Consider the following 22,802-nt stretch of genomic DNA (forward strand, 5'->3'; position numbering starts at 1 on the left):
TAGCTGGGGATTGCTTCATAAGAAAATGGTCCAGTGCATTCTACTTGCTTTCATACTGGAGGATAAGGGCAAATTACTAACCATACAAGAGAGGGACTATAGTGAATTTATTATAAGTTTTTTAAAAAAATGATAATAGAGAAAATAAAACTGCCTGGAATAGACTAATCCCCAGAACATGATGGCTTCCACGCCTGAATGTTTAAAGACTAAATGGAGGAATATAAGATGCATTAGTCATGAGTTCCCCAAAATCCTCTAGATTCAGGAATTGTGCCTTTGACTTGGAACATTGTAAATGTCATTATTGAGGAAGGGAGAGAGCGAGAGAAAAACCAGGTAACTGCAAACCTATTATTTAATATCAGTTATAGGAAGCTACTGGAATCTATCATCAGACAGAGGGGAGCTGCCTCTGCTGCGGAAAACCCGCCTCATGGGAGTGGGGGCAGTTTGGGAGATGGGGGGGAGATGGGGAGGTGCTGGAACATTTCAACCAGAGTGACCCGAGAGCACTTAAAAGTATGAGCTGATCAAAGATGGTGTGGATTTGTGGACTAGATCATGTCTGATTAGTCTAGTTGAATTTTTTGAGAAGGTCACCGAGAAGGTAATGGAACCTATGAGGGAACAAGCGGTCCTAGATCTGGTCCTGTGTAATGAGACAGGATTGATTAATGATCTCATAGTTAGGGATCCTCTCAGAAGGAGCGATCACAATATGGTGGAATTTAAAATTTAAAATACAGATGGAGAGTGCGAAGGTAAAATCAAACACTAGTGTTTTGTGCTTAAACAAAGGGGATTACAATGGGATGAGAGAAGAGCTAGCTAAGGTAGACTGGGAGCAAAGATTTTATGGTGAAACAGTTGAGGAACAGTGGAGAACGTTCCAAGCGATTTTTCGCAGCTCAGCAAAGGATTATACCAACAAAAAGGAAGGACGGTCGAAAGATGGAAAATCGACTGTGGATATCTAAGTAAATAAGGGAGAGTATCAAATTGAAGGAAAAAGCATACAAAGTGACAAATATTAGTGGGAGACTAGAGGACTGGGAAATCTTTACGGGGTAGTAGGGAAGATGCTGGAATCTATCATCAAGGAAGAAATAGCGAGGGATCTGGATGGAAATTGTCCCATTGGGCAGACGCAGCATGGGTTCATAAAGGGCAGGTCGTGCCTAACTAATTTAGTGGAATTTTTTGAGGACATTACCAGTGTGATAGATCTCGAGGAGCCAATGGATGTGGTATATCTGAATTTCCAGACAGCCTTTGACAAGGTGCCACACAAAAGGTTGCTGCATAAGATAAAGATGCATGGCATTAAGGGTAAAGTAGTAGCATGGATAGAGGATTGGTTAATTAATAGAAAGCAAAGAGTGGGGATTAATGGGTGTTTCTCTGGTTGGCAATCAGTAGCTAGTAGTGTCCCTCAGGGATCAGTGTTGGGCCCACAATTGTTCACGATTTACATTGATGATTTGGAGTTGGGGACCAAGGGCAATGTATCCAAGTTTGCAGACGACACTAAGCTGAATGGTAAAGCAAAAAGTGCAGAGGATACCGGAAGTCTGCAGAGGGATTTGGATAGGTTAAGTGAATGGGTTAGGGTCTGGCAGATGGAATACAATGTTGACAAATGTGAGTTATCCATTTTGGTAGGTTTTGTAAGGGCCACGAAGAATCCAGCACGAGTTTTAAGGATACAAAGTAATAACATTTATTTACTATAACATATATACATAACAGTAGCAGTAACTTCCCTTGCTACATACTCCTTCCTGCTGGTTCCTGAACTGGCCAGCTTTATTTATACTAGTCGACTAGTGATTTCTCCGCCCCCCCTCATTGGGGAAGCTCATACTCCCACAGGACTGTGGGATAGTCATTAGTCCCCAGCCAATGGTAAGTAGGCAGGTTATAACATCAGGAATAATAGCAAAAGGGATTACTATTTAAATGATAAAATATTAAAACATGCTGCTGTGCAGAGAGACCTGGGTGTGCTAGTGCATGAGTCGCAAAAAGTTTGTTTACAGGTGCAACAGGTGATTAAGAAGGCAAATGGAATTTTGTCCTTCATTGGCTAGAGGGAGTTTAAGACTAGGGAGGTTATGCTGTAACTGTATAAGGTGTTAGTGAGGCCACACCTGGAGTATTGTGTTCAGTTTTGGTCTCCTTACCTGAGAAAGGACGTACTGGTGCTGGAGGGTGTGCAGAGGAGATTCACTAGGTTAATCCCAGATCTGAAGGGGTTGGATTACGAGGAGAGATTGAGTAGACTGGGACTGTACTCGTTGGAATTTAGAAGGATGAGGGGTGGATCTTATGGAAACATATAAAATTATGAAGGGAATAGATAGGATAGATGCGGGCAGGTTGTTTCCACTGGCGGGTGAAAGCAGAACTAGGGGGCATAGCCTCAAAATAAGGGGAAGTAGATTTAGGACTGAGTTTAGGAGGAACTTCTTCACCCAAAGGGTTGTGAATCTATGGAATTCCTTGCCCAGTGAAGCAGTTAAGGCTCCTTCGTTAAATGTTTTTAAGATAGCGATAGATAGTTTTTTGGAGAATAAAGGGATATTAAGGGTTATGGTGTTCGGGCCTGAAAGTGTAGCTGAGTCCATAAAAGATCAGCCATGATCTCATTGAATGGCGGAGCAGGCTCGAGGGGCCAGATGGACTACTCCTGCTCCTAGTTCTTATGTTCTTCTGTCACTAGCTTGGAGGACATCAGAGAGTCTATGCATATTGCCTCTATGAACTTCTGGAAGGTATTTGATTAAGTTCCCCCGCGGAAGATTGTTGGCAAAACAGAATTGCGTGGATTTGGAGGCAATCTAGCAGCACGAGGCGCTAATTAGTTGTGGAGGGAGAGACGGAGAGTAATTGAAGGCATCAGTGCTGTAGATGGTAGCTAGGCAGAGATCCGAAATGTACTCTAACCATTCTGTTTAAATAGTGTGTGTGAATAGTTTTTTTTAATTACAGTTAGTTACAGTTCAAAACAAGAGTTCAATGTTTTAATATTAAATATTTAAAATATTATAACAGTTTCCCTCAGTGAGCCAGCTCAATGATTGGATTGCATTAGCACTATTAGTTGAGTATCTTTCGCAAGGTTCGATATTTCATATTTCGGCCTAGCGTTTATGACAGACAGTTGTGGAGTGATGGATGTACGGGGCCAAATGTTCATCATGGAAGTGGGAATAGGGAGACGGGGAATTTTCCGACATTGTGATCCCGCCTCCATCCTGGCATTGAAAGCTGATTAACCTGACGAAATAAACAATCCGTTGGATAGGTAACTAACAAACATTATTGTCTTTAGAAGGTCATAAATTTGTCAAAGCTATCAAACCCACATTCCCAAGGCAGCTGTGTAAACAAACTGCAGCACCAAATCCATTTGTGTCTGTAACCAATAACTCAGACATTTGTCAAAACTTTCAAGCAGCCAAACAGCTGGCTGAGCTCAATGAATGAAAGCCATGGAGGGAGTTTAAACCATCGGCTCCACACACACACTAAACAAGTCTTTCAATATTTTCTACAGCAGAATAGAACAGATTATCCATTGGACAAAATGATCATTTTTTTTCACAGGACAGCTTGCTAATTGTCAGAAGCAAGAACCACGTTATTTAACAATCACTTACCTTTTGCAACCACAGCACTGTCATCACTCACTTTGGTAAGCACAGATATAACTTAAACTATAGCATTCAATGATGAACTGCGAATGAGGCAACTCAATTCTTACTCACCCTTTTTGCTCTTTCCATCTCCAATCCATGTCTGCACCCCGTAGGTGTGATGTAGAAAGACTTCCAACATACGTCGCCTCACTGAAAATTCCAGAAGCTCTGGAATGTCCATTTCCAGGTGGGTGCCGGCAACGTCTAAACAACAGCATATATAGTGTTCCGGACACTCCCCCTTTCCTGGATGCGCCCCCTTTCCTGCTCCACTGAAAATAACCAGAATGGAGGTGGGACTTCCAACTTCGCCACTCAGCAGCCATTATTTTCTAATTCCTGACTCCATGACAGGACCATAAAACCTGGCCCCTGGTTCTTGATTTTTGTTATCACACAATTGTTCCGGTGCAGAAGGTGGCCATTCAGCCCATCGTGTCTTCGAATGAGCGTTATGACTTCATACCATCCTCCTACCTTTTCTCCATACTCTTGTACCTTGTCTCTATCCAAATAATCGTCTAATGCCCTCTTGTCTGCCGCGATTGAACCGTGCCCTCATCTCGCATTTTCAGGCAGTGCATTCCAGACCCCCAACCACACGCAGCGGGAAAATGTTTTTTCTCGCATTTATTTCCTCAGGTTGACCTTCCTCAACCATCCCAGTAATGATCCCAGGTTCTGGGATGAGCACTCTTTCTATACGTCCGCTATAACAGTCTTGTGAAACAATTGGGCTGTCCATTGTTAAACAAGAATAATTGTGGCAAAGAAAAATGTCATTTCTATATTGTAATTGCAATACGTAAATTCACTGCCGCTTCCACCAGGTATGTGGAATGAATGTCACCTCCTTATACGTTGTTTTGGGCAATGCATGGCACATGCGTTTTGTGATTAATTTAGTTTCAAATACGCATCAACCACTCTGTGTACTGATTCCGTTAAAATTAAAACCTGATTCCTAAAGAAGTTTCTTGCAGCATTGTGATGAATAGTAATCTTAGTGATATCTATGAACTGAGCTGTGTCATCTTCCTTACGTACACTGGCCTTTTCACGTTCAGTCTTGTGAAACACTTCTTTCAAAGCCTCAGGAACGACTATCTGATTGAATGTCATTATCACCACGACAACCGCAGATTGTGATTTAAACAGTTACCGTTTCATTTGCCATCCTTGGAGAATGACTGTATTCTTCCGCCAAAATAGAAACAGAGTTTTGTCCTCCAGGCATATGGGTTTTCATAAAAGTGTGAAATAAGCAAATCCATGCTCAGCTAAGTGCCACAATTCTGATGGGCTCAGTCGCCCATCTTTCATAAATCCCAAACGCCAGTGTGACTTTTAATGAATATAACAGCCATTCAAAGAGGCAATGACAGACTGGTGATTACTCCTGCCAACCCCCAAGCTCCAGATTATCTGAACCATGGGGGAGGATCAGTTTGGTGGAAATGGATTCTAACCGTAAGTCAAAACTCGACAAATATTAGTAATGGCAGAACATTGTGTGTGCAGGTTTAATTGCCTTCGTATGTAGAGCCTTGTTAAATTAGAGTGTGTGGGCTGCAAGAGATTTGTCACAGTGCACACATTAATGTTTAAGGTGGGCAGCACGGTGGCGCAGTGGTTAGCACTGCTGCCTCACTGCTCCGAGGTCCCATGTTCGATCCCGGCTCTGGGTCACTGTCCGTGTGGAGTTTGCACATTTTCCCCGTGTTTGCGTGTGTTTCACCCCCACAACCCAAAGATGTGCAGGGTAGGTGAATTGGCCATGCTAAATTGGAAAAAATGAATTGGGTAATCTAAAATTAAAAAACAAAAATTAATGTTTAAAGTATTGAACACCATACTGGCAATAGCTGCTTTCGATGGGTAGTTAGCCATGTGTTGAAAAGAACAACCATTTCAAAATCATGAGGGCTCTGCACTGAGTAGACGGGGAGAAACTGTTCCCAGTGGCAGTACGGTCAAGAACCAGATTCGAAGTAAAATAAACTTTTTGTCGGTCAGGCTTGATGACATAGGGACCAATTATATTTTGTTTAAAGTGGATAAAGTTTGAGATTTAAAACACAAAACGCAAGATCCCATCGATTTTGAACAAACAAACTTTACTGTTCAAGATAAGAAAATAAAACCAATTACAATATCTACCTTCTACTCTAATATTTAGAGTGAGTGTGAGCATTATGTGAATTAACAGGCAGATTGTGGGAAAACACACCATGCTACATAATAGACGACAGATGCGACCAAAATAGATTCCACAGATTTCTCAACAACGCACCCAGATTTCAGTAGCGCCGTGAGTCAACCAATCTCACTGAAACTCTGTCTCTCTCATGAGGGATTCCAATCGGCTGCCTTCCTGAATCTTCAGGGATTCTCTTGAGCCCTCTTCAATGACCAGGTTCAGACAGTGTCAACAACGGTCCACCTCGCAGGGTTTCAATCTGGTCTTCGAGGTTCCATTCTCCTTGATTCCTGAATATGCACTCAAACACCAAATCGCAGGCACAACTTCAGGGACGCGTTCTACCGGCCCGCTGTGCCCACAACGCAGTGCACTGCAGCGCAATATGGCCAGTAAACGACGGGAGACCCCGCACCCGCTCGCCACGATTCGTGAGATCTAAAGCAATCTCGCGAGACGTCGCAATGTGAAGCCCGCCCATTGTAGGCAGAACCACTTTTTGGCAAAACAGCATATTAGAGCGAGACAGCTAGTGTCACTCTAATATGCAGTTCCCTGAGGAAACCAAGGCGATGGGATCTCACTCCCTAGCCTTAGAGGCCTCTGGCAAGCACCATTCAGTACTGGTCTCCACAAATGAGGACCAGATGTAACGGCCTCTTGGGGTCTCCCAGGGCATTTGAGGCCCCCAGGTGCATGTCCTCTGGGCAGGGTGGTGCCCTGCCACTGCTGGTGCCACCTTGGCAGTGCCAGCCTGGTACATTGGCAGTGATAGTCTGGCAACCTGGCAGTGCCAGCTGGGGCCCCTTTACAGTGAGTTGGGGTTTGTGGAGGGGGGGTGTTGGGGGTTACGTTGGGGGCTCAAGCAATCGGGACCATTTTAAAATGATGTCCCGCGCTCTCCCTGCACTGAAGAGTTTCAGCGAGCCGGGCTCCTCAGTGCAGGAAACAAAAAATGGACTAAGTGCGGCCTCGGCCATGCGTTCCTCACTGAGGCCCCATTTCTAACTGGAGTCGCATAGATTGCGTTGTGTTTCCCGGCTCTCTGAGCACTGGGAAGCTCGCGGCTAAACACTCTCACTATGTCATATGGTTCCATTTGGTTCAATCGCACCCCAGATCTTCGGCCGCGTCAAGCAGATCACGACTGCTCCAAAGGAGCATCTTTTCTTTACCCCAATAGCCCGCAATATGGAGTCGCAACATTCTTCACTTAAAGTCTGCACCCCGCACCCCTTTTCCCGTTTGGAGCTTGTTCCTCTGCACCCGATTTCATTAACTTATCTGGGACCTGTTTCTGCCCCCTGTCTCTGTTCCCTATCTGGAATTTCCTTTTGGGTCTCCTACCTGTTCCCCTGGAGCATTTATCTTACAAGGTGCTCCGCTCCCATTCACCCGACCTGGATTTTGCGTTTTTCTTTCCCCCTCTCTTTACACGCAAGCCTGCTGGGACTGTTCTGGACCCAAAGGGCTCTCAGATTGCTGGAATGTTCATGTGTATCCCCTTCTCGGCCTGCGCATGCGCAAAAGTTCCGAGGTCCATCGGACGTTGAGATTCCCGATCTCCGAGCTTCATAACTTTCAGAACACAATGTAATTACCGTTAACAAACCTGAACAATGTCTGGAATTGTCCAGCCATTCGCTGGCGGCGGGCTTCTCTGGTCCTGCACCCCGCCCACGGGGTGTCTTCAATGGGAAAATCCCATTCTCAGCGGGGGATGAGAGAATTCCGCCACCAGCGAATGGGTTGCCACCTCCCGTCGCCGAAAAACGCACAGCTGAGGGACTGGAGAACCGAGTCCAAAGTAATTGATAAGGCATTGTCAGCAAGAACTTAAATAACATTAGATCAATGGGGTTTTGGGGCAGCACTGTGGCATAGAGGTTAGTACTGCTGCCTCACAGCGCTGAGGACCCGGGTTCGATCTCGGCCCTGGGTCACTGTCTGTGTGGAGTTTGCACATTCTACCTGTGTCTGCATGGATCTCATCCCTACAACCCAAAGATGGGCAGGATAGGTAGATAGGCCACGCTCAATTGCCCCTTAATTGGAAAAAAAAAAAGAATTGGGTACTCTAAATTTTTTTTTAAAAAAATGGATCAATGGTTTTTTAAAATTCTTCCTTGTAATGATGTTCAAACTGAAAATGTCCATCCACTGATCAATAATTTGTGGAAAAGACCATTTAATTTTGGTAGACTGTGTAGTATATCATCTTCCATTGACTGTATTGTAGTTTCATAGCTTCAGGGGCCTGGGTTCAATTCCGACCTTGGGTGACTGTCTGTATAGGTTTCCTCCGGGTGCTCCGGTTTCCCCACACAGTCCACAAATGTGCAGGTTAGGTGGATTGGCCATGATAAAATTGTCCCTTCATGTCCAGGGATGTACAGGGGTGGGTGGGGTTATGGGCAGTGGGCCTGGATAGGGTGCTCTTTCAGAGGGTCAGTGCCGACTCGATGGGCCGAAGGGCCTCATTCTGCACTGTAGCGATTCTTTATGATGAAGGTCCTGGAGGTATAGCCCAGTGTGAAGCACCATCGGGTGAAAAAAGTAATAACTTTCAAGGAAATAAAAAAATAAACAGAAGGCAAACAGCATGATCAATCTCTGATGCATGCATGACCGACTTCAGATCCCCACTGATGCTTTCTCGCCCATGGTAAGATTAATAGGTGCAAACACGAGAGGTGGTGCTGGAAAATGTAGCACGTTAATTACTTCTGTGTAAATGCATCTCGAACAGACCAGAAATGGACAGCTGTGGAAAGTTGTAGAGGCAGATTTTCCTGAATGGCCCTTTGACGGATGGTAAGCCAGTGAGAGGTAACAGAGGAAAGAACTCAAGTAAACTGTAGCAGTGGGAGCATCACAATCAGACTGCAGTTTATCCCAGATCACCTAAACAGCAACGTTTACATCGCGCAGTATTGTGAATCAAGGGGTTATATCAGGGGTTACATTTGGTGCGACAGTAATGAGGGCACAGGAGCAGAAAGGTTAGGGTGCGTAAACCTTTGAAGGTTACAGGACAAATTGAGAAGATTGTTTGAATAGCATTCATGATCCTCTGCTTTAAAAAAAAAATAGTGGCATAGAATAGAAAAGCAATTTTATTAAACCTATGTGAGATGCTGGCTGTGTCTTTCCAGGACCCGCCATGGCAGGACCCGCCATGGCAGGACCCGCCATGGGAGATGCAGCCAACCAGCCAACTTGAAAGTCAAGTCGCGTTGACTTTCGGCGGGACCTGAAGACCCCGGCCGCGGACGTGGCCGGAAATTCTGGCCACTGGTTAGGCCTCAACTAGAGTACTGTGGTCAGTTCTGGGCACCACACTTCAGGAAGGATGTCAAGGTTCCCTAGAGGAGATTTACTCGAATGCTACCAGGCATGAGCAACCTCCGTGACATGAAAAGATGGGATTGGTTTCCTCCGTGCGGAGAAGGTTAGGGAGAAATTTAATGCAGGTGTTCAAACTCATGAAGGGTTTTAATTGAGTAAATAAGGAGAAACTGCTTCCAGTGGCAAAAGACTCATTTAACAGAGGACAAGGGTTAAAGGTTGGGATGAGGAGATTTCATTTCACGGAATGTGTTGTTATGATCTGGAATTAGCTGCCTGCAAGGGTGGAGGGAGCGGATTCAACAGCAACTTTCAAAACTGAGAATACCTGAAGGAAAGAAAACTTGCAAAGATATGGGGAAAGAGCAGGAGATTGGGGTGACTAATGTTCGAATCCCATAAGAGAGCAATAACTTTTTGATAAAAGATACAAACTTCACAATGGCTGGCTCAAAGGATCGCTCAACAACATTTCACATTTTCAGACTTTTACTGTAGCAAACGAGCTAAAATAATATCAAAACATTACTTGGAGCATTGATATACTAAACTGCAGAAAATATATTCTTTATTAACTTCTCAACATTGTTGAAACCCCATGTCATTTTTATACGTGGTAAAGCACCCTCAGCAGAAATGTAGTTCTGTGTTTAAATAGTTGGAACTCCTTCCAGTTTTAGCAGGCCCTCTTCACTTCTCCCCCCCTTCCCCCCCCCCCCCCCCCCACCCCCCAACCCTGGGTCAATCTTAATAATAATAACATAATAACCTTTACTATTGTCACAAGTAGGCTTACATTAACACTGCAATGAAGTTACTGTGATAATTCCCTAGTTGCCACACTCCGCTGCCTGTTCGGATACATTGAGGGAGAATTCAGAATGTCCAATTCACCTAACAGCACGTCTTTCAGGACTTGTGGGAGGAAACCTGAGCACCTGGAGGAAACCCACGCAGACACAGGGAGAACGTGCAAACTCCCCATAGACAAGCCGGGAATTGAACCCGGGTCCCTGGCGTTGTGAAGCAACAGTGGTAACCATAGTGCTCCCATGCCGCCCAATTTTCAGTGGCATTTTGAACAAAGCCCATTCATTCAATCATCTGAGCATAATCAAATGAACTTCTAGTAGCAAGGTATCCTCTGGTGATTTCTTGGTCCTGAACTCTCCGCAATCACTGTTTCTTTAAACAAGAGTTCTGACCTAACCTGCCTGCTGCTTGGTGGTTCACCCAAAGACGGCCCTTTTCTTCTACCAGGAATAGCAGCATTTGTTGTAGGCCTTGTTTCCCCAAATCCCCTGGTCTGACAGACTCTGACTCCGATGGTCTGGGCAGCAACAAGACCAGCTGCCGCCTCCTATGTGTCAAAGTGTTAAAACATTTTCTGCTTAGGTTTCAACTTGAGTTTCTGTCTCTGCAACAAGTGGGCCACATGGGCTTGTCTCCGGGCACATCCTGCAAGAGGTCCAAACTAATTCATTTAACTTGAATTAAAGGAGAAAGTTTAAAACAGAGCCGACTTATAAATCCACTATTTATATCACTTTAATTTGATCGTTTTTTTCCCAAAGAGCTCCATATGGACAATGGGCCGAATGGCTTCTTTCTGAGCTGTAAATTCTATGATACTTTAATCTCGGATTCAAACCACGCTGAAATATTCTGCCTCTTCTCACTTTTTATTTATTATGACATTTTCTGCCAATTACTGCTCAATTTGCTGTGTAGTTTTTCACTAGTTAAACAACAATCAACAATTAATCAACGTGTAATCATGAAGCACTAACCTACACAATTCCCACTGGATCAATGGCTGAAGGAGTGAAATCTCACTCCAGTAAAATCTCGATGGTTGCAATTTTTGTTCACTGGCTCAGAAGTTTCTTTATAGCTGATTGAGTGTTATCACTCGAAGTTTGTCAACATTAAGATAATTCAATTACTGTGACGCACTCTTGGGTGGCGTGGTGGCACAGTGGTTAGCACTGCTGCTTCACGGCGCTGAGGGTTGGGCCCCGGCGCCGGGTCACTGTCTGTGTGGAGTTTGCACGTTCTCCCCGTGTCTGCATGGGTCTCACCCCCACAACCCAAAAAGATGTGCAGGGTAGCTGGATTGGCCACGCTAAATTGCCCCTTAATTGGAAAAAAAAGAATGAGGCACTCTAAATCTTTTTTAAATAATTACTGTGAGACACTCAATTCAAAACTTCAGCCTTCTTGAGGCCAATTTAATGACATTAACTGGGAGGCGAGGCTGTGCCTGTCTTCTTTAAATTTTAAGCCTTTATTTTTAAAATGTGCTGCCTCCTTTTAAAAAGTAAGGATTTTCATCTTTAGCCAGTTTCCTGTATTTGAGCGTGAATAAAAGCTTGAAAAAGATAATTAAGAAAGCCATGATATGAGAAGACTGAAATTCATACATTCCCCACGATCCATTATAAAGCAGATTCTGAAATGTCTCAAATCACTTTACACAATGAATAACATTTGGAATGAAGTGCCTGCAGTTACTCCGGCGAAGTGGTGACTATTCAAATCATCTCCGCATTAGCGATGGGACGAGCATCTGGTCAATTTATTTGTCGTTGTGATTTTCTTTTAGCGTATCTTCACACCCACACTTTTTTCCCTTTGGGAAATAATGGGGTAGTTTTGGGAGGATTCTCAAGCTGATTATCCCCAGCCTGTTGAACAGCGTTACGAACGTTCCTTCCGTGGCTGACAAGACCAGGCGTTGGAGCTTCTGATAGGGACACTACTACTCTGCCACAAGTTGTTGGTGTATGACAGAACCTCAGGAGCACTTCCTGCAGCCCTTCGATTAGCAAGGGATTGTTAATTTCTGACTGTTTGGATACTTCAAATTTTGGTTTGGTGCTGGTGCAACATTCTGAGTACTGCATTGCGATATAGCAATATAGGGTGCGATTTAACTAAATGGGAATAAAGACTCCTAGCGAGTGCGCTTAGACGTTTGCTTCCCAGCACTCAGCGCCCAGAAACACAACGCGATAAAATGGTACTCGTGTTAGATAGGGGGCCTCAGCGGGGATCTCCTGAGAAAAGAAAATGCAGGGTTTTAGGAAAGGGGTGGGGGAGTGGACTAGCTGAATTCTCTTGCAGAGAATCATGCAGCACGATGGGCCGAATGGCCTCCTCCTCTTTAACCATTCAATCCTTCTATGATTCCATGATGTAGGTTAACATGTAGGAGACAATGGATCAATCATTTAGCAGCCCTTGCTAATAAATCTTTTTCTTGCATTAAAGTCATCCATAACCTGGGAATGCGCAATTCAACACCATGTCTAGCTAGATTACAAGTCCACAAGGTGAAGAGGATTTGTATGTGCAGAAATCATAGAATCTCTACAGTGCAGAAGGAGGCCATTCAGCTTATCTAGTCTACCCAACCCTCTGTAAGAGCATCCTACCTGGGCTCACTACCCTGCCCTATCTTCGTAACCCCACCTAACCTTTGGGCACTAAGGGACAATTTTGCATGGCCAATCCATCTAACCTGTGGACACCTTTGGACTGTGGGAGAGAACCGCAAACTCCACACGGGCAGTGACCCCAGGTTGGAATTGAACCCGGGTCCTTGGCACTGTAAGAGAGCAGTGCTAAGGTTTATGCCACCATGCCGCCCGATTCCAGCTTATTTAAGAACAGGGTAAAGTACAGGTGGTAGCTCCATAAATATCCGCAAAATGGGAGCTTACCAATTAGAGAGGACCCAGTTGCCTACTAAACTGAAAGTGAAAGTCTCCATGGTCCCCAAGGACCATTGGCTGCTGTTCCCCTTTGAGAGAGAGAGAGAGAGAGAGGACTGACTGGTGGTGATTTAACCTGAGGATCAGCACACCTGAGGTAAGGGGCAAGGTTGAGAAGATGGTGCCTTCATGAATAACCTCCTCCAGAACTCGCGCTGTTGGTGTGGCACTGCATCACGAACCAGCCATCCAGCAAACTTGGCTAACCAGCCCCCTGAACATGGCGTTTGTTCTGACGTTAGGTTGAATTAAACCTGTCAGTGATGTTCACATGCATCTGCTGCCCTTGTCCTTCTGGGTGTTAGTGGTCGTGGGTTTGGAAGGTGCTGTTGAGCCAGCCTTGCTGAGTTCCTGCAGTGCATCTTGTAGATGCTCACACTGCTGCTACTGTGTGTCGGGGGTGGAGGGAGTGACTGTTATGGTGGTGGATGGGGTATCAAGAAATTGGGCAGCTTTACCCTGGATGGTGTTAAGCTGCTTGAGTGTTGTTGGAGCTGCACTCATCCAGGCAAAAGGAGAGTATTCCATCACACACCTGAATTGTGCTGTGTAGATGGCGGATAGCCTTTGGGAAATCAGGAGATTAATTTATCTGAATTATAAAGATCTTTGCGGTCCAGAAATATGTGCCTATATTATTTATCAATTTTATCTCATTGCTGTCATGGACAAGCCGGCCAAATCAGTATAGATAGTAGCATTCCTCTGCCAACCAGAGAGACAAGGGCGACAGGAGCATAGGGACAAAATGTCACTCATCATCTTGACTTGGAGATATCTGGCTGTTCCTTCATCCTCATTGGGTCAAATTCCTAAATCTCCCTCCCTAACAGCACGGTGGGTGTACCTGCACCAGACGAACTGCAGCGATTCAAGAAAGCAGCTCACCACCACCGTTTCAACGTCAATTAGGGATGGCAATAAGCATTGGCCTAGTCCATGACATTCACATCCCACGAATGGAAAAATAAAATATTTTTTAGGAGGCTGCCTTGTGATAGGTCTCTGTGCCCTGTGTGACCTCCAAGCTCTATGCCACAAATGTTGGTCTGTCGACTTCCGGGTGCGGCGATGACCAGCTGAGTCGCACGTTTCGGCAGCTCCCGGTGAAACGGACTTTTGGGCTCTTGATAGGAGCCCCAACGGCAATTTTGACGGCTAAAAACACTGTGCGGTAAACCAGAAGGGAATCCCCCCTGGACACGGATGAAAAAAGGAGGAGAAAGTGGCCGGATTGCAGTGGATCCTTTAGAACAGCGGCAAGGAAGGCAAGCAAAAACCAAGATGGCGTCAGAAGGTGGCAGTTTAACATGGGGCCCTGAACAACAAGAGTTCTTGAAATGCTGTGTGGAAGAGCTCAAAAAGGAAATGAAGAGCTGTTGGCCCCGATACTACAGGCGATCGAAGGGCTAAAGGAGGAACAAAAGACCCAGGAGCGGGAGCTTCGGGTCGTGAAGGCAAAGGCAGCCGAGAATGAGGACGACATACAGGGCCTGGTGGTGAAGACGGAGACGCATGAGGCACATCAGAAACGATGTGTGGAAAGGTTGGAGGCACTGGAGAACAACGCAAGGAGGAACAACCTGAGGATTCTTGGTCTTCCTGAAGGTGTGGAGGGAGCGGACGTCGGGGCATATGTGAGCACGATGCTGCACTCGTTAACGGGAGCGGAGGCCCCGGCGGGTCCGTTGGAGGTGGAGGGAGCATACCGAGTGATGGCGCAAGGGCCGAGAGCAGGAGAAATTCCCAGAGCCATAGTGGTGAGATTCCTCCGTTTTAAGGATAGAGAAATGGTCCTTAGATGGGCAAAGAAAACTCGGAGCAGTAAATGGGAGAACGCGGTGATCCGCGTTTATCAAGACTGGAGTGCGGAGGTGGCGAGAAGGAGGGCGCGCTTTAATCGGGCCAAGGCGGTGCTTCATAAAAAGAAGATAAAATTTGGAATGCTGCAACCGGCAAGACTGTGGGTCACATATCGAGGGAGGCACCACTACTTTGAGACGGCGGATGAAGCGTGGACTTTTATTGTGGTAGAAAAACTGGAATGAGCGGGTTATTAAAAAGAACGTTTGAACAACGTGGTGGGGCGAATGTGGGGGGCAAAGAGGGGGGTTAAAAAGGGGGGAAAGAGGAGTTTTATGTACTAATCCTGCGATGTGGTAACTTTTCTCTCTCCCACAGGTGGTGATGGGGGGAGGAGGGGAGGTGGAGGAGAGGGGGCGTTGGCCATTGGAAGCGGGGCCAAGGGAGAAGCGCGGGCTTGGTTCCCGCGCTATGATAATCATGGCGGGAATAGAGAAGCAGGAAGGAGGGGGCGTCGCACGGTGCGAGCCGAGGTCACGGGGGGAAGCCGAGGTCGGCCAGAGTTTGCTGACTTCTGGGAGCAACATGGGGGGAGTAATTACGCTAGCGGGGGATCTAGCGGGGGGGGTGTGAGGGGGGAATTACTGGGTTGCTGCTGCTGGGGAGAGGGGGGAGCTGATATGGGAGGGGATGGGCGGGGGGGCACCGCCTGGGGGAGATACAGCTGCGTGGGAACCGGGTGAGGAGCTGGAAAAAGGTGATGGCTAATCGACAAGGGGGGGGGTAGGAAGCCCCCCAACCCGGTTGATCACGTGGAACGTGAGAGGGCTGAACGGGCTGATAAAGAGGGCACGGGTACTCGCACACCTTAAGAAACTTAAGGCAGATGTGGTTATGTTACAGGAAACGCACCTGAAACTGATAGACCAGGTTAGGCTACGCAAAGGATGGGTGGGGCAGGTGTTCCATTCGGGGCTAGATGCGAAAAACAGGGGGGTGGCTATATTAGTGGGGAAGCGGGTAATGTTCGAGGCAAAGACTATAGTGGTGGATAACGGGGGCAGATACGTGATGGTGAGTGGCAAACTACAGGGGGAGACGGTGGTTTTGGTAAACGTATATGCCCCGAACTGGGATGATGCCAATTTTATGAGGCGGATGCTAGGACGCATTCCGGACCTAGAGATGGGAAAGCTGATAATGGGGGGAGATTTTAATACGGTGTTGGAACCAGGGCTGGATAGGTCGAAGTCCAGGACTGGAAGGAGGCCGGCAGCAGCCAAGGTACTTAAAGATTTTATGGAGCAGATGGGAGGTGTAGACCCGTGGAGATTTAGCAGACCTAGGAGTAAGGAGTTCTCGTTTTTCTCCTATGTCCATAAAGTCTACTCGCGAATAGACTTTTTTGTGCTGGGAAGGGCGTTGATCCCGAAGGTGAGGGGAACGGAGTATACGGCTATAGCCATTTCGGATCACGCTCCACACTGGGTAGACTTGGAGATAGGGGAGGAAACAGGAGGGCGCCCACCCTGGAGAATGGACATGGGACTAATGGCAGATGAGGGGGTGTGTCTAAGGGTGAGGGGGTGCATTGAAAAGTACCTGGAACTCAATGATAATGGGGAGGTCCAGGTGGGAGTGGTCTGGGAGGCGTTGAAGGCGGTGGTTAGAGGGGAGCTGATATCAATAAGGGCACATAAAGGGAAGCAGGAGAGTAAGGAACGGGAACGGTTGCTGCAAGAACTTTTGAGGGTGGACAGACAATATGCGGAAGCACCGGAGGAGGGACTGTACAGGGAAAGGCAAAGGCTACATGTAGAATTTGACTTGCTGACTACGGGCACTGCAGAGGCACAATGGAGGAAGGCACAGGGTGTACAGTACGAATATGGGGAGAAGGCGAGCAGGTTGCTGGCACACCAATTGAGGAAAAGGGGAGCAGTGAGGGAAATAGGGGGAGTGAGGGATGAGGAAGGAGAGATGGAGCGGGGAGCGGAGAGAGTGAATGGAGTGTTCAAGACATTTTATAAAAAATTATATGAAGCTCAACCCCCGGATGGGAGGGAGAGAATGAGGGGCTTCTTGGATCGGCTGGAAGTTCCCAAGGTGGAAGAGCAGGAAAGGGTGGGACTGGGAGCACAGATCGAGGTAGAAGAAGTGGTGAAAGGAATTAGGAGCATGCAGGCGGGAAAGGCCCCGGGACCGGATGGATTCCCAGTCGAATTCTATAGAAAATATGTGGACTTGCTCGCCCCGGTATTGACGAGGACCTTTAATGAGGCAAAGGAAAGGGGACAACTGCCCCCGACTATGTCTGAAGCAACGATATCGCTTCTCTTAAAGAAGGAAAAGGACCCGCTACAATGCGGGTCCTATCGACCTATTTCCCTCCTAAATGTAGATGCCAAGATCCTGGCCAAGGTAATGGCAATGAGAATAGAGGAATGTGTCCCGGGGGTGGTCCACGAGGACCAAACTGGGTTTGTGAAGGGGAGACAGCTGAACACGAATATACGGAGGCTGTTCGGGGTAATGATGATGGCCCCACCAGAGGGGGAAACGGAGATAGTAGTGGCGATGGATGCCGAGAAAGCATTTGATAAAGTGGAGTGGGATTATTTGTGGGAGGTGTTGAGGAGATTTGGTTTTGGAGAGGGGTATGTTAGATGAGTGCAGCTGTTGTATAGGGCCCCAATGGCGAGCGTGGTCACGAATGGACGGGGATCTGTATATTTTCGGCTCCATAGAGGGACAAGGCAGGGATGCCCTCTGTCCCCATTATTGTTTGCACTGGTGATTGAGCCCCTGGCGATAGAGTTGAGGGGTTCCAAGAAGTGGAGGGGAGTACTTAGAGGAGGAGAAGAACACCGGGTATCTTTGTATGCGGACGATTTGCTACTATACGTGGCAGACCCGGCGGAGGGGATGCCAGAAATAATGCGGATACTTGGGGAGTTTGGGGATTTTTCAGGGTATAAATTGAACATGGGGAAAAGTGAGTTGTTTGTGGTGCATCCAGGGGAGCAGAGTAGAGAAATAGAGGACCTACCGTTGAGGAAGGTAACAAGGGACTTTCGCTACCTGGGGATCCAGATAGCCAAGAATTGGGGCACATTGCATAGGTTAAATTTAACGCGGTTGGTGGAACAAATGGAGGAGGATTTCAAGAGATGGGATATGGTATCCCTGTCACTGGCAGGGAGGGTGCAGGCGGTTAAGATGGTGGTCCTCCCGAGATTCCTCTTTGTGTTTCAGTGCCTCCCGGTGGTGATCACGAAGGCTTTTTTAAAAAGGATTGAAAAGAGCATCATGGGTTTTGTGTGGGCCGGGAAGACCCCGAGAGTGAGGAAGGGATTCTTACAGCGTAGCAGAGATAGGGGGGGGCTGGCACTACCGAGCCTAAGTGAGTATTATTGGGCCGCTAATATTTCAATGGTGAGTAAGTGGGTGGGAGAGGAGGAGGGAGCGGCGTGGAAGAGATTAGAGAGGGCGTCCTGTAGGGGGACTAGCCTACAGGCTATGGTGACAGCCCCATTGCCGTTCTCACCGAGGAACTACACCACAAGCCCGGTGGTGGTGGCTACACTGAAGATTTGGGGACAGTGGAGACGGCATAGGGGAAAGACTGGAGCCTTGGGGGGGTCACCGATAAGAAACAACCATAGGTTTGCCCCGGGGGGAATGGATGGGGGATATGGAATGTGGCAAAGAGCAGGAATAACGCAACTGAAAGATCTGTTTGTGGATGGGAAGTTCGCGAGTCTGGGAGCGCTGACCGAGAAATATGGGTTGCCCCAAGGGAATGCATTCAGGTATATGCAACTGAGGGCTTTTGCGAGGCAACAGGTGAGGGAATTCCCGCAGCTCCCGACACAAGAGGTGCAGGACAGAGTGATCTCAAAGACATGGGTGGGGGATGGTAAGGTGTCAGATATATATAGGGAAATGAGGGACGAAGGGGAGACTATGGTAGATGAACTAAAAGGGAAATGGGAAGAAGAGCTGGGAGAGGAGATCGAGGAGGGGCTGTGGGCAGATGCCCTAATCAGGGTAAACTCGTCGTCCTCGTATGCCAGGCTAAGCCTGATTCAGTTTAAGGTATTACACAGGGCGCATATGACTGGAGCACGGCTCAGTAAATTTTTTGGGGTGGAGGATAGGTGTGCGAGGTGCTCGAGAAGCCCAGCGAATCATACCCATATGTTTTGGTCATGCCCGGCACTACAGGGGTTTTGGATGGGGGTGACAAAGGTGCTTTCAAAAGTAGTAGGGGTCCGGGTCGAACCAAGCTAGGGTTTGGCTATATTTGGGGTTGCACAAGAGCCGGAGTGCAGGAGGCGAGAGAGGCCGATGTTTTGGCCTTTGCGTCCCTAGTAGCCCGGCGCAGGATATTGCTAATGGGGAAAGAAGCCAAGCCCCCGGGGGTGGAGACCTGGATAAATGACATGGCGGGGTTTATAAAGCTAGAGCGGATTAAGTTCGTCCTAAGGGGGTCGGCTCAAGGGTTCACCAGGCGGTGGCAACCGTTCGTCGAATACCTCGCAGAAAGATAGATGGAATGGAAAAAAGAAGGCAGCAGCAGCAGCCCAGGATCGGGGGGGGGGGGGGGGGGGGGGGGAGGAGGAACCAGAAGAACTCTCAGGGTTGTTAATATATACTGTATAATATGTATAGGTCGTTGCTACAGATAATTATATATTGGACTGTTAAATTATATTTTTGGAGAGTTTTACTTGTGACAAGGCAGTTGCCAATTAGGGTTAGTTTTCATTTTTGTTATTTATTATTTATTCATTTTTTGTTTATAAAATAGGTCATTGTTATTTGTGTTGTTATAATATTGTGTAAAGGATGCACAATGTACTGTGTTGGTTGACCAAAAATTTTCAATAAAATATTTATGTAAAAAAAAAACAAATGTTGGTCTGTCAGCGTAGACACTTATTGTGCGACGTCAGTGCATCGAGTGAATGTCAGATTGCACAGATGTCCAGGCATTATTGTGTTTACACTGTGGGCTCGGTGTGGAATATAAACTGCTCGAGACCCTGTGAAAGATTACGGCAGATGTAAGTGCAAATTACTGGGAAAGTAAGTGACAATCAAAGCAGTCTCTTCCACATGTGAGAAGACTCCATTAATCATCATCGCTGTGACATTACGGCTGTTTATTATAAGCTGTACATCTCTTCCAGGTTTACCAAACACATTATCATGAAGTTAGTGCCCTTTAAGGAAACAGTATTTGTGATTAGTATGCCCTGTGTTCATATATTTGTCTCAATTAAAGTTTGACAATGAAATGGAAGTAAATGTTTACCATGGACCTTTTGTTTATGCCACTGATGATGATGAAGACATCACAGTATTTACCGCTGACTAAACTGACTCCTCTTTTTATTTAAAGACATGCTTTTTACGCAATAATTTAAAGCTACACTGCACATAAATTGATCCAAAAGGCGGAGTTGGAATTTGGGAAATTAATTTTGTCACTCCCGACATGTTTGTTTCTTGTGAATGATTATTCTTATTCCTTTCAGGTCCCTCTGAGGTCTCAGCCTCGGTGAGATACAGCCGGAGGCCAACCTGTCCTGATGCCTCCTTGGTGGACAGCCTGAACACTCCCCCAGTCCCCAGACACAGGAAGAGCCACAGCCTGGGAAACAAGTGGGTGAAAGTATCTCTTAGATTCAAGAGAGTTCTCTCGAGTCATGCTGAGAATGGTTTTGGACAACCAATGTCTTGTAGCCTTAAAAAGCAATGGCTTGTTGAGGCAGTTCTTTGTGTTCTGTAGTGAGAAAAATTGTTTGTAAAATTTGATGATTCCTCCTTCCTTCTGCTACTCTGTGGGAAATCGGGTTGAAATTTGCTCCACTGTTGGGGGAATGGCGAAAATGCCATTTCATTGTGTTCATAACACCCACTCCAATTCATACAAGAGAATGTCAGTGCACAGATAGTGATAAAATATAAATGGTTCTTCCATGAAAAACACTTCTGCCATATGATATGATTAAACTGCACTCAACCGTTGCTGGTTTTTACATAACAGTTGGCAACACTATGGCAACTGTAACCTCTACATGTGGGCCTGGCATTTGTTCTGTATCAAAGGAAGATTGAGTGGAATGGGGGTTATATCCTCTGCAGTTTAGAAGAATGGTTTGATCTGAATGAAACATATAATATTCCTAGAGGGTTTGATAGGCCAGATGCTGAGAGACTTGCGCCCCTGGCTGGAGAGTGTAGAACTACAGATCATAGTCTCAAGGTATGGGATTGGACATTTTGGACTGAGAATGAGGAGAAAGTTCTCCACCCAGCAGCTTGTGAATCTTTGGAATTCTCCACCCCAGAGGGATTGGATGCTCCATCGATGAATAGATTCAAGACTGAGAGCGATAGATTTTTGGTGCTAAGGGAATTGGGGGAAATTAGGATATGGACAGGAGAGTGCAGTTGATGTTGACGATCAGTCCCAAATATATTGAATAGCAGAGCAGGCTTGAGGGGCCATTGTAACTAAATCCTTTTCCTATTCCTTGTGTCGCTATGTTGATGCCGTACGGGACCGATTTAAGGATTCTACCACCTGTAATCTCAGAACAATAATCGACCCTCCACTAATCCCAAGTGCGCAATTATCACAACTTATTTCAGCTATCAAATTCTAATGCGGAGGCAGATACAAAAGGCAAAGCATGTGGCGGTTTTATTCTGACAAGTCATTTTTGTAACGATTCTGCTATTTCGTTTAATGTCATTATTGTTTTATAGGAATTTGGTTTAAAATGACTGGCCTATCTGATTTCCAGTAACTTTAATATCAGATGGTTTTAAAATTTGGACAGATGTGGTCATTGGTAATTGGCTGGTCCAGTGTACTTGCTAGTTCCAAGATAAAGACCCATTAATCAGTGCCTCTGGAAATCCCATAAAATCGTCAGCTCAATTGGAGAGGGTAGCCTCAGCCACTTCCAGTCTTGTTCAGGTGCGGCTGTTAAGGGTGGATTCACTTTCGGCTCTAGGCCTGCTGTAAACTAAAAATTAAGCTGTAATTCTCGGAGATAGAACACTTGATGGATCTCGAACGCCCTCCTTGTGAACCATGCCTGCAGTTATTTTTTCTGAGATTCCGTTCTGGAAACATGAGACTAATAGATTTCAGGGACGGGCTTTTGGAAAAAGTGATGCTCCTCGCAGAGTTTACACTGCGAGAGATTCATGTCCCCAGGCATCTCGTCTCTGGGGTGAACTGTTTCACAGGAATAGGTTTTAACTGTTTCAAACTTTCAGATTTCCCCATTCAGCTCGCTTCATTTTTTATCCCCTCTATCAGCACATTAACGCACTTTCTATTGAAAATGCTTGGGTGTAGATGAAGCGGGACTTATAAAAACAGAATTGGGAGTAAACTAGCCACAGGAACTTTAACAAAATTAGTTCCTTTATTTTTGTGCAGCACTCAGTCACACTTGCTGTTTGTTGCTTGACAGAGGTGAGAATTTCAGTTTGAGTTACAGATAATGGTGGTGGAACAGTTGGGGATAGCAGTTGGACCATGTTGTGTTTCAGCAGTTTCAGGTATACTTTATATGTTTGAATTACCTCCAAACAGTGTGGAGATGACACTGGCCTCACTGTTTCATCAAAAGCCCCGCTGCTCTGTACTGGTTACAATTTGGGCGGCGCAGTGGCAAATTCCGGCCTTGGGTGACATGTCTGTGCGGCGTTTGCACTTTCTCCCCGTGACTGCGTGGGTTTCCTCCGGGTGCTCCAGTTTCCTACCACGATCTAAAGATGTGCAGGTTAGGTGGATTGGCCATGCTAAATTGCTCCTTGGTGTTCAGGGATGTACAGGTTGGGTTACGAGGCTAGGACGGGGGTGGGGGGTAGGCCTTGGTGGGGTGCTCGTTCAGAGGGTCGGTGCAGACTCGATAATCCGAATGACCTCCTCTTGCACTGTTA

At 46.4% G+C, this 22,802-nt stretch overlaps 1 protein-coding gene across 5 annotated transcripts in view; it reads left to right on the top strand.

Annotated features, from left to right (window-relative positions):
- The window catches only part of LOC140399187 (ras-specific guanine nucleotide-releasing factor RalGPS1-like), an 839,817-nt gene that overhangs the window by 714,625 nt on the left and 102,390 nt on the right, over window positions 1-22,802 (top strand). For all 5 annotated transcript variants that reach the window (XM_072488521.1, XM_072488520.1, XM_072488522.1 and 2 more), the window contains one exon: window positions 20,375-20,501. In XM_072488521.1, coding sequence (XP_072344622.1) covers window positions 20,375-20,501 — 127 coding nt within the window. The remainder of the gene's footprint in view (window positions 1-20,374; window positions 20,502-22,802) is intronic.

The sequence above is a fragment of the Scyliorhinus torazame genome, chromosome 22 (genome assembly GCF_047496885.1).
Source record: "Scyliorhinus torazame isolate Kashiwa2021f chromosome 22, sScyTor2.1, whole genome shotgun sequence".
Lineage (NCBI taxonomy): Eukaryota > Metazoa > Chordata > Chondrichthyes > Carcharhiniformes > Scyliorhinidae > Scyliorhinus > Scyliorhinus torazame.